Below are 12783 nucleotides of genomic sequence, written 5' to 3' on the forward strand. Positions count from 1 at the left end.
GAATTAAAAAGAAAAAAAACAATCGCTTGAAGTGACCAAAATCAGGATTCAGTGGTTAAAAACAAAAATTGTTCCTGACTAGATGGTAACTATGCCGTGATGCAGATGGTGAGGCACTGGAGGAATAAGAGGTTGCGCTCTAGTTAAACTGAACATCTGTTTAGTCAGCAGCATGTGTTTGTTGTCTTACTGTTAAGAAATAGCTTCTGTAACTTACACATGTAACAATGTTATTTAATGATGTGATCAATTTGGAGGTTGCTTATGCTAAGGAGCCATGTTGAGCCATCTTTTAGGAATTGTAATGTGGAACTGCAGTTAAATAAAGGGAGCATTCATGTTTTGATGTGGCAATTCCAATAATACCTTAGATTTGTCTTCCAAGTAACAGCATTGTGTTGCCAAAAACTACACTTCTTGTGCAATCTTGTGCAAGTGTTGATATTACAGTACGCCTGCATTTCTTTTAAAATGTGTGCATCTAAAGTGATTTGACATTAAAAACATTTAAAGAAAAATCACATCTAAAAGACATCTAGCACTTTCACTCTTTAAGTACAAACAGTCCTTTCCTGTCATTGCTCAACAACAGCTAAACTGAATCTTGTAGGGGGGGGCAGTGCTTTGCCCACAGGCATCTGGATAGTGGTTATGGGGGAATGAGTTTTTCCATTTCAAAACACATTGTTGCACAAAAACACTTTGTTGACAACCACTAAGACAATGGAGCAAGCAGAGCCAAAGCAGCAGCGGAGAAAGAAGGGCTAAAGTCTGTGTAGATGAGCAGCTTAGTGGGCTCAAGCCAGCGCTGCTGTTCAGAACAAAATGAAGGTAAGCAGACGAGCAAAGTAAGCCTCCGAAACTTTTGCTAAGCTCATCAAGGGAATCCATGCTTTTGGTTTTACATCTCTGCCCTACTTAATCTCCCAAGATTATTGTGAGAGAGAATCCTTGTCAAAGACACAGAGTGAGAAACTGAGCTGACAAGAGAAAGGTAATCCAATATAAGGGTCAACACTGACCGTGGTCTAACATCATGCAATAAAGACAGACGATCTGACACAGGCACAACACGACTACAGTATGGGAAGGTCATGTCAACATATTTGACCATTTCTAAATGCTGCTGTTGGAGACAACATTTCTCAAGTTAATGTAAACAGGAGCCTACTGTGCATAAATTCTGGTTTGCACCCCATTGCCATTTAAGGCACTGAACAAGGCCAGCAGAGCAGGACAACAGGGTGGACGAGTTTGTGGTCACACACAGTTTATTTTACCGTAAGTGTCAGGGCCAGATAGCACTTTTTCTTCAACATTCCATTGTGTGTGGGTCAGAGGAGGATGTCGAAGACCAAATGTGTCGATAAATCCACAACATCTTGTACTGCTTGCACTGTTCCCAGCACAATACATTTTCATCGATGCAAGTGGCACTACACAATTTACTTTTGGTCTGATTTGACTGCTGATAGCATATAAAGGAATCAATTTTTCTTTTATGAAACAAGTGTTGCAGAAAATTCCAAATGTATAAACGAATGTGTAAATGACTGAAGCGCTCTGCTTTTTTCATTTTCTGGCATTTAAGTTTTAAGGTAATTTCGTGTGTTACAACCTTTGTTCTGTGTTGTATTTCATGTTGAAGCCCAACTTTAAATGGGCCAAAAATGCTGTGATAATGTGGCATGATTCATGCCATATACTTGTCTCCAATTAATATATCAAGTCAGCTTGTACTGGTCCCTTTTTAACCAATCTTCTGCAAGCAAGAGCTAAATTTGATGCTAAAAAATAAAACAAAACAGTACATCAGTACATTACATGAGGCTTAAACTCTATTATTTACTTTTAAATGCTGAAAAAAAGCAGCTGGCATCTTAGGAGATAGATAAAGTATCCATTCTGGAGCTTACATTTTTCTGGGCAATAAAGAAGTGCTTTCTTCAATTAAATATCTCAAGCCACAATAAGGACTCAGCTGTCGGTACAACTCTGAGCTACCACACATTAATTTGACCTCGTTTGTAAATCTTTGCTTTTTTCCACAGAATCTTCACTTTTACAGACATGATTATGAGCAGGCATTTGGCAAAAACTACGTTGTGCAATCAAACTTCTGACCTAAGATACTAATCACAGAAATATGATGCTGGGGGCGTAGTAGTTTTGGCACATAAGGACAGGAATGTACACCGTGCCATAGCAGGCATCAGAGCTCTGTAGTATGCAAGCAGAAATCCAACATCACCTCATTCAGATAGGCTCACATTTATAGTGGCGATGCTAAATCTGGACTGGCTACAGACCAGCAATGTCCTCCATTCAGGGCCCCAGAGATTTAGTTAAGTGTCAGTTTCTTCACCGATAACCTACATTCAAACGCACGCTTCATATATGAAAGGTACAGCAAGGACACGGATATAATCAGACAAAATGAAATGAAAAGAACTTGAGTTAGCAGTGAACAGTGGGCTTGGCTGCAGGCAATGCAGATCACAGCAAAGATTTGGCATGTTGGGTCAGGTGACTGTTAATTGACACATTCTGGGTATTTTAGTGTAACAACAAGAAGTCAACTTAGGACACTCTGAAACCAGCTGCAGTGCCTTTAAACACCCCCCCCCCCAAAAAAAAAATATCATCACCTACTATATAATCCTCACTTTATGTTGCAGCTCAAGCCATGGAGGGCTCATTTAAGATAAAATTAAAAATAAAGTCACATTATCTACATATTCCAGGTTCGTGCAAGATTCCAAGATGTGAATGCAACATTAAAAAAAGTCTTATAAAGGCACTCTTGAAGCATCCTGTATGCCGGTTGTCATGAATGTGCACCTGGTCATGACAAAGGGTGAAATCTGAGAGCTTCCACATGTTGAAACATTTTTATGCAACAAAGTGTAAAAAAGTGTCAGTGATCCAAAAGCTACATATAGAAAAATAAATAAAACAGCCATCATGGATTGCATCAGTAATAAAAAAACCAACAAAAAAAACCCCACTTGACTCACCTCACACAGTTGGCCAGCAAACTCTGGTGGGCATTCACACACAAAGCTGTCCAACACGGCGTGGCAGTGTCCGCCGTTCTGGCACGGTCTGCTGTCACATTTATTCCTCTGGATTTCACAGTGAGAGCCAACAAATCCAGGAGGGCACTGGCAGTGGTAACCCCTTGGGCCCTTCTACAAAACGTACAAGTAAAATAAAGAGACAAACTGAGGAACCAACATCCAATAATTCTCCAATTTTTGTCCAACCTTGTTGTCATGTAGAATTTGGAAGTGAAAAACATTCATACCTTGCATGTTGCCCCATTCTGGCACTGACCGTGGCAGCTGTTGACGTCTGAAAACAAAGAAGATAATGATAAACATCAAACTTCCTCGTTTACCACATTAAATTTATCGCTTGCATCCTCAGGTTAAAGCTACCATAGACTTTAGATTAAGTCAGAGTTTGGAAAATAAAACAAATGAAGCCAAGATAGTGCCTTGGAAACCTTGCGTATTAAGTGGGCATGCGTGGCAGAGCTGGAGTTTCCGTTTGCCAGGATAAGAAAGGAACAGGTTACCACATGAGGGAAAGTAAGTGAAAGTGAACTAGCTGCATGTTCAGGAAGTGAGACGAAGGCATCCGAAGAGTAACCAGAAGAATTTTTTTGTTAATAGAAAGAGAAAAGTTCACAGTATAAGTGACTCTGAGGAAGAAATACTGACTGATGTCACAGTTTTGGCCGGACCATTCCCGAAAACAGTCGCAGTGATATCCGCCAATCAAATTTTTGCAAGAGCGAGCGTTCACACAGGGTTGGCCTGCACACTCATTTGCATCTGTGAAGGCAGGAGGAAGAAGTAGTCCATCAATTGAAATTAACCCAGTACAGGAGAGGGAGATGGAAAAAAAGACACCAGAATCAGAGCACTGAATGGTTAAGAAAAAAAAAAGAACAGGCACCCCCATGATTTTTTTTTCTTTTTTTAAACAAAATAAGGGACAGGAAGCATGGCGTTTACGAGTGATTTGATAAGTTCAGATGGTTTTCTTATTAAACAGCAATTACCACCCGGCTCATGCTCTGTCCATGGTCCTGAACCATAAAGAAAAACAGTAATCAGAACTCCTGGACAAAAATGATACTGGGCTGGAGAAATACTGGAGAAAACACTGAAAACCAACAGAGGGTGGAATTGTGATAAAGACTAAATAATAGGCAGAGTTTATGCAAAAATGTAAAAGAAATAGAAAACTGTCTGTCCCTCCAAGTCACTGGAAAGTTGTTCCGGCTATTTCAGCACTTAACGCTGTGGTTGTTGGCACTTGTACTGCTAAGTTGTTGGAGGTAGACACGTTTTCTGCAGAGCAACGCTGAGCTTGGTCTGTGAATGTTATCAGGACTAACACGGTCCGTGTTCTTGGCTTGACTGCTGTACTGTAGCTTGGATGCACTCCAGCTGGTTTCTGGCTGGGCCATTCCAAAATGCTAATATAGTTCAATTGATTTCAATCACTTGGACTGCACGTTTATTGTTTCAAAAGCCAAAAGGCCAGAGTTTTTCTTCAGACTGCCTGATGTTTTCCTACAGAATTTTAATGTAGGGCTCTCTTCCAGGAATCATCCAAGGTCTTCATCACTAAAGCATTGTTTTACTGTTCATGTGATTTCCAGCTAGAAGAATAAATTGTCTGCTCTAATTAATATTTACTATAAATAAAAATCTAGGTAATAATAAATTTGGGCTTAACCCACTATGAGAAGTAGCTCATGACTGAAAATGAATTTTTTGAGTGACCTATATTATTAGAAAATCTTTGTATTGTGCATGCAGAATCTCAACGAAGATGGCTTTAATGTTGCTTCACAGAACAGCTGACGCACATTTTTTTTCTGAATGCGACTTGATCCGTTTAGTACAAATGAAATGAGTGGAAAAAACAGTTTCAAAAACATTCACCCCCCTTCAGACATCAAAAAGTGGAAGGGGTGGGGAGGCAGTCCGCGGGGAGTCCTGCAACACAACACACACACACACACACACACCTGTCTTCTCTCTGAAACCAAACACTTGAAGCACACACCAATGGCCAGGTAAGACAGGAGGTCTATAGCAGCCTGTAAACTGAGATCTGAGTAGGTAAGATGACACTGAACTCTTGGGATCTCTTTTCTGCCTTTACCCCCACCCCCATCACATACACAAGCACAACAACTTTGTTTACTGGTTGTAATCCATTTCCTGGCTTGACGCTGGTCACGTCCGCTTGTTGGGATGAGAGCGATGTGGATACAAATTCTACCAGCATCGACAAACAAACGGACGGATATAGACACACTAGCAGCTCATAAAGTCATTGAGGAAAACGGAAGCAGAGCTTTGAGCCAGCTCATCCAGGAAATTAATGGCTTGTGCCTTGGCCACGTGGTTCAGGTTTCAGCTTCCAAAGTGACCATATATTGCTTTTAGGAAAGTGAACAAAGAGGAATAACGGCAGAAAAACATGTCCCAGCAAAAATAAAATCAAAAATATTAGGATAGTATTTATGGATGTAATCTTACCTATCTGGCAGGTCTTCCCTTCCCACTGTGGAAGACACTTGCATTCAAAGCCATCTTCCAGATCAATACAGGTTCCACCCTGAGCACATGGACTAGAGGCACATTCATTCAGATCTGGGGAAAACAAACAAACACTGCTCATTTCTAACCAAAGGCCACATTTAAAGTCTCAATCTGGCTGTTATTAATCATTGGTGTTTATGCCTAAAAAAAAAATTAAAAAAAAAAGAAATTCTCATTAAGTTGGCTAGTAGCTGACTTGTCATCATCTTTTATCTCATTCAGTGAATGAGAATCAATGAATAGACTAATGAGCCCCGCCCCATCTCCACTCACCACTAGCCAATAATGCTCTTCCCAGTTTATGCTATGCTCCGTTTAGCACCTCTAATATTTGGGTAACTATATTGTTAGTTATTAGTAACTATACTATAAGAGGAAGCCAAATTACAAAAGATGCAAGACACATGCAAGTCGAAGCATCGGATGTATTAACTTTCTAAGGCTTTCAACAGTATTAGAAAGGCACTGCTTGCCAGCCAAGAGCTGTGACAAGCTCCCAGCTCAGGTGGCGAGTAGGACTGGCTCTTGGCTCTCAGCCAGCAAAAAACACAAGCTCTTGGCCGAGTACTGGGGACAGCTAGCTTGTCTAGCCTCAGGCTTCCGCAGCTCGGGAGTATCAAATTTGCTCAGCCAAGAGGTGGCCGAGAGGTTGCTCAGCCAGGACCTCAGGAGCTAGCCAAGCTAACTCTCAGGTGAATGAGCCTAGATCTCCAGAGCTGTTCGATCAACTACAATCTGACCTAGACCACTCGCGGATACAAAAATATACTCTTACTCTAAGAGTTTTTAGTAAGCTTCGAGGTAAGATTCTGGCACATTTGTGCAAGAGCTAGTTCAGCGAGTCAAAGCCAAGCAACTCTCCATCTAGTCATTAACCAAGTCCTTCCCTGGCATGTTTCTACTATCTTCTCCACCTAGCATGTGCTAACTTCACCTCGTAGCTTGCAAGCTTCTAGTTTCATCAATTCCTCAGGATGTGCTACAGTGTTTAATAGGAATGAGCTGTACAATACAGCAAAAAATAAACTTTTACACCATATACAGATATTTGTAGGTAGATGCATGTATGAGAATAGTGCAGTCACTCACTGCTGGCACAGGTCGGACCCTCCCAGCCCTGCGGACACTGACACTCGTACCCCGTAGGAACCTCATGGCATGTACCACCGTTTGCGCAGGGATTGGAGACACAGGCATGCTCAGCTGAAGGTGAGAGGGGGAGAGTGGCCACAGGGTTAAAAGTCACTCAGAGAGCTTAAGTTTTTATGTTTCGCTCTTACATCTGTAAATAAAATTATTTACAATGACTTCTGGTGTGGTTACACTGGATGTATCATAACCATTATCAGATCAGACATTTTGTGTACATCATTAGATTCTCTGTTGGGTATATTTCTTGCAAACACCAAATTTTCTCAGGGGAACGACAACCTTGATGAATTTCAACTTGACAAAACAAATACAGTAAAGCTTAGAGAGTATATTGAACATGACAGGACCATTTTCTGGCCTGTAATTCAGTAAAAAGAAGACAGACTGGACTCTCTCTCACCTATCTGACAATTCTTTCCTGAGTAGCCCTGTGGACAGGCGCAGTAGTACTCGTCTGGTTCGGTGTTCATACAAGTTCCTCCATTGACACAAGGCTGGTGGCGACCACAGTAGTTTAGATCTGGAGAAGAAAAGCAGACAGAAACAAAGACTGCTGTTAGTCCATTATTCAATCTGCTGCAATGATCTTTAAAGATTAATTCAGCTTTTCTAAAAAAAATACTTCTTGTTATCTATTGTGCCATTTGTTATAGCAGGTGCTAAATCTACTTTACGATACCTAAAAACACTGAAGTCCACTATTGGTAAGAATAACACAATATACATTTTTTTCTAAGGTGAATTGTAACCATGTTAGTCAGACCAAAGTTGTCTCAAAACTCATTCAGACAATCCGGTTGAGGTTCCAATCACTAACATGTAAAACACTGTATACACACTCTAAAGTTGAATCTTTTTGTATCTTTTGGTAAAAGCAGTAAAATATTTTTTTTTCTACAGATTAAGTCATAATAAAGCTGCCTTTATTGATACACTTGTCTCTTTCTTTTGTCAGATGGCTAAACGCGTCAAAGATAGTGATTGAAATATCAGTCCATCATAAAGAAGGCGTCAACTAGTGGTCGTTTAAAGCATTTCCAGACTGTCTAATTCGAGAGAAAGTTAGAAGTGACGGAAGGTCTTGAACATTTACTCACAGTCCACAGCATCAAGGTATCAGACATATTTTATTCAGTAATTCGATTCCCCTCCTGTGCATAGAAATTATTACTAGGACGGTGGTGCAGTTAAATAGCTTAAACCTGTGTTAAGTACAAGCTGACACTTTGCTGCACTGCATACTAATTGAGAATTGGCTGTATTTAAAGGATAAAGCCAGGTGGCTTCTTTTATAGTTATTTAGTTACAGCTACAATCTGTGAAACCACCCTGTTTATTGTACATCATTTTCTAAGACTATGAACAAAATAAATGCCACCCAACCCAAACTGATCCCTGCACACCAGCCTCAGGCTAAAGGCCAGGCCGCCTTAAAGGCTGGTAAATAAATGAGCAGGGATCTGTCTCCACTGGGGATCTCGGGGCCCATTGTCATCCCCCGAAGAGCCCTCTGTGACGAAGGGAAGTGGGGGGATCAGGTGTCCCTGCTGCTACTCAGATCACAGAGGCAGTAAAACTATCCATCTGCTGGCTTCCAGTCAGAGAAAATAGGTAGTACAGATGATGCAGACCGTACATAAATAGTATAATACTAGATTAATTCAACTGTATAAAAGAAATTGTGAACAAATTTGAAAACTCAAGGAGACGAAGCAAAGACGGAGACTTTAGATTTTGATGTGGATTTTAGGTAGCTTGTGTGCAAAATGCTTACAATCCAGTTTTATTTAGTGTTCAGTTTTTGAGTTTTTGAGGCAACATGATGCCTAAAATCTCCAGAAATCACATCCAGTTTTGTATAATTTCCTAAAGTAATGGACACAACACAATAAATTATCCCCACGATAAACATTTTTAATGGTTAAAAAGACATGTGGTCACTTGTTCTCTCGCATTCCCCCCCCCCACTGGCATCGTTTCTATTTCTTAAAGCTCTTTGGTTCATTAATATTGCATATTGAGAAATTATTTTTCATTAATAGAATCACTCTGTGCACTAAAAGTTGTGAAATGCAAATTAGCACCACCTCATTCACCTAACAGTGTCTGGTTGAGGTAGATATAAGAGCCAACCAACATCCACCGTACGTTAAAAAGGAACATATTCCAGTTTCTCAACGCCATCATTTCGGAAGCTTTCTACCCTCTAAAAGTGCTAGTAGGTGAAAATGCAATAAGTTAGAGGTTTATCAAACCAAAAAGCTATTAGCAAAATTGACTTTTTTCCATGGTGATAAACTACAAAGCTGACATTTTCTCACATCTCCTGTCTGAGTGCCTTTCTCACCTAGTACTTAAAATGTACATGGAAATGTAGCTGGAGGGGATGTACAGAAGGAGAGAAGGCTCTGTCAGCTTCTTTCCAAGGCGGTGACGAAAGGATTGAGAAAAAATGCATACCTTTATCACACAGCAGGCCACCCCAGTTCCTCTCACAGTTGCACTGCCAAGGGAGTTTGCAGGTCCCGTGGACGCATCCAGGATGAAGCACACATTCATCACAGAATTGGCCCGTCCAGCCATAGTTGCACCTGACAAACAATAAAATGTGACCACCAATCATTCTGATTACTCTGAAGAATCTCTATTTTCAATTTTAATGACATCTCATTCTCATATGAACTCTCATATAACCACTAAAACATACAATTAATTAAATTAGGGCTTTAAATTTTAGTTTCCAATTAAAAGTGCAAGATAACCTGATAGATGCCACAATTTTGTGCTTTTCTGTTCCCTTGCCAGCATATTATCCTGTTTTTTTTCACACGAACTAACAAGCTTTTTAAAAGTTAGGCTGTTTCACTGTCAATTGGAAACTGTGGCAAAAACAAAGGTGAAGGTGGAATAAAGGTTCAAAGAGTTTTGGGTGCAACCTGCCCAGCAGTGGAAAAACACCAAATATTGTATCTACTCTCGAGTCCACACATTGTGAGGCCTGCTGCCAGCTAATCCTGGTGGATGGTGACATTCTAGGGCAGGAGAGGTTAAGAATACTTCCAGTGGCTGCCGTGCTCTGGTTAGACTCCGGTAGTAAGGGAGAGTGGCACGCTGCTTCTGAGAGTGAGGGGCTGGAGACAACTGTGTGTATACAGTGTATACGTGCACACTCCTGCAGCTTCAGGACTGTACTCTGCTATTCCAAGGCCGTGGTGTCGTCAAGCCAGCTGTCTCGTCAACTGATTGCTATTTTGAGGCCCTTGCAGACGGCACCGCTGCCTCTCAGAGAGGCAAAGCTTTTGGAAATCTCAGCCATTCTCAGGCTGAGGAGAATAATGGGAATATTTGAAATGCTTCTTCTACTGTATTTGTGTCGCTTCAGAGGGATTGAAAGCAAGGTAACAATTACACTGAAAGAACTCGGACAAGTTAACTTCTTAAAACCAGAAGGCATCAAAAAACTTGTTCTGTAGTTTACTTTTTGCTCATGTTCACATCCCCTTTAGTCCCCAACCACTTGCGCTTGTAGATGTAATTTTCATAAGGTGGATTCCAATGTCTTGACTCATGTTCAAGTTTGCAAAATGTAAGAAAAAAAATGAGTGACCTTGCATATGCTTTTGATCCTTATGACAGGCCTTTTCAATGTGTCAGGACAAGCCTAACGCGGGTTAACAAAAAAGCTCAATGGAACACTGTAAAAACAAGCATGTACTAGCTTTTGTGTTAGTCAAAAGCCTGTGCCCAACCTAGCAAAGCCCATTAAACCATGATGAAATGAAGGGAATGAAAGGAGATTGAAAATGATTTAGTGCTGGCTTTCTGTGCCCTGAGGAATCATTAAATTCATGCTCCTGCAAGATGACTCTTTACTGCTGCTCCTCTATTCATGCTGCTTTTCCTGTTGACATTTCACATGAATAAGCTTAATTTTGCTAACCGGAATACGCATGAGACAAATATGTGAAGCAGTGTCCTTAAACTGGTCATCCCCTCAATCCTTGGCTCTCAGCCAAACCCTTTTTTTCTAATAATGGGAGGCAAGTGTGCCTTTCCATCCGGCAGGTGGGAGAGGGGTTTTACAAATTACGACGGGATGTAGCGCATCCTGGAAACGAGGACCTACAGCGACATTCAACGTCACTTTATCTAACTGTCATTTCCACTTTGGGAAATGTAAATACCACAGTGGGATATTCATTTCCTCTCTTGCCCCTTGCCCTTCAAGGAGGACTGCAATGCGGACGAGGAGGGGATCTGACAATTCCCAGCACGTTTGCAGTGGTTAAATTCACACACCGTAGAGCCCCTGTCTTTGGGCCGAGGTGCAGAGAGCCGATGAGATGCTTGGTATTCTGAGGAGGATTTTGGGTGGCTAAAAATATAAGAAAGCATTGCCCTTTTCTTCTGAAGCGAGGCGGAGATGCCCACAAGGGAAGGAAAGGCTGACACAGAAAACAACAGGCTTCGACAAGTGAAGGTGCCTCCATTTGGATTCTAAAATTCATCCTTCTCTCGCACATTTAAATTGTCTCGTGAAGCCATTTTCAGTGAAAGGAACTCTATTGCAAATGCTTTTCAGCTGATGTAGAGAGTTCCTTTCAACACAAACAAGCCTCATAATGAATGCATGTCCAACATAACCTTGATACAAACTCGAAGAAAAGCAAATGTCACTTTTCTAGGTAAGAACACAACAAAAATATGAAGGAAAAACACCTGAGAAGTCACATTTCTGTATAACACCAAAACATCATTCTTACTCGCATTTGCCTGGCACAGAACAGCCGCCATGTAACAGGTTGCAGCCTTGTTTGCAGATCGCTGGGAAAGAAAAAGAAAGTGCAAAAATTAAAAGGGTCATGTCTATTTAGAAAATGGAGGTCAGAAGTCTGAGGTTTTTTGCAGGGGGGGAAACTACAGTAAAAACTTGGAGGTGGTGGTGAAGCTGGTTAATTTGTCATCTTTCTAACAAGTGCAACAAGACGTGAGAATTCATGGCACCCTGAACAGAGTTGTGGGCGAGGAAAGGACAACTTTATAGCCTGCATGTAAAATGCTACCCCCTCTTAAAAACAACCCGCCCCTCCTCTTTTCACTCTTCGTCTTCTAAGGTCAGCTGGATGATTTACTGCGGGCCCCCCCACTCTCTCCTAACACCACCTACAAGCACGACTCCAATGCTGCTGTGTTTTGACATAAGTACACTGAATTTTCATCAATCATAGTTTATTTATTCATGTTTGTTCAGTTATGGACTGGCATTGTGAATCTAAATGCTTCTATAGTGATAAAACATATACAAAAAGGTTAAAAAAAATAAATTAAAAAAAAGTAGGGCATTAGGTCAATTCAATTCGTTCATATAATTAATCCATTTTCAGCTCTTTAATATACAGAAAAACTTCCCCAGAGCCCCCGAGAGCATCTTTGAATCACCAATAGTCCAAAAGTAAGTTTAAAAAAGGAGGCACATCTTAACTTTTAATAAGCTAAAATCAGAAAAATTTAAATTTGGTAACTTGTCATTAATTATTAACCAGGTTTGCAGACACTTTAACAACATAATTAAACACTTAGACACTGGCTGCTGACATGTCAACATTTCACTAAATAAGTGAAGGCAAAGTTTATTGCATGTCCACAGAATAGGTTTCACACCACCATCAGCTCACCTGTTCTGCAGTCCGCACCCATCCAGCCATCCAGGCACACCTGGGCTCCTGAAGGCTCACAGCGATAGTGGCCGAAGTAGTCGTCCCGAGGAACACACAGTTTATTGCACTTGTTCCCATAGTAGTTTTCGTCACATCGCACCCGGATACGATAAATGAGGCGGGCCACAGGCCCGTCGTGCAGGATGGTCTGCCATTGGTCGCCGGGGTTGATCATGCCAGTGTGAATGCCGCGCTCGATCAGCAGCTCCTCGTCATCTGAAGCAAAAACAAGATGAAGGAAACTTATTCTACACTGTGATTAGTCTTCTCTGATTATTTCTGAGAGG

At 41.1% G+C, this 12783-nt stretch overlaps 1 protein-coding gene across 2 annotated transcripts in view; it reads right to left on the reverse strand.

The window, feature by feature from the left end:
- The window catches only part of jag2b (jagged canonical Notch ligand 2b), a 46377-nt gene that overhangs the window by 9719 nt on the left and 23875 nt on the right, over positions 1-12783 (reverse strand). The window contains exons 4-12 of one of the 2 annotated variants that reach the window (XM_072361766.1): positions 12455-12712; positions 11543-11603; positions 9240-9370; positions 7180-7299; positions 6717-6830; positions 5565-5678; positions 3726-3839; positions 3308-3354; positions 3018-3191 (exon numbers count right to left, since the gene is read on the reverse strand). In XM_072361766.1, the coding sequence (XP_072217867.1) occupies positions 3018-3191; positions 3308-3354; positions 3726-3839; positions 5565-5678; positions 6717-6830; positions 7180-7299; positions 9240-9370; positions 11543-11603; positions 12455-12712 (1133 nt within the window). The remainder of the gene's footprint in view (positions 1-3017; positions 3192-3307; positions 3355-3725; positions 3840-5564; positions 5679-6716; positions 6831-7179; positions 7300-9239; positions 9371-11542; positions 11604-12454; positions 12713-12783) is intronic. The other variant, XM_072361767.1, reaches the window with a different exon arrangement.

The sequence above is a fragment of the Leuresthes tenuis genome, unplaced genomic scaffold (assembly GCF_036924035.1).
Source record: "Leuresthes tenuis unplaced genomic scaffold, fLeuTen1.0.hap1 SCAF_13, whole genome shotgun sequence".
Lineage (NCBI taxonomy): Eukaryota > Metazoa > Chordata > Actinopteri > Atheriniformes > Atherinopsidae > Leuresthes > Leuresthes tenuis.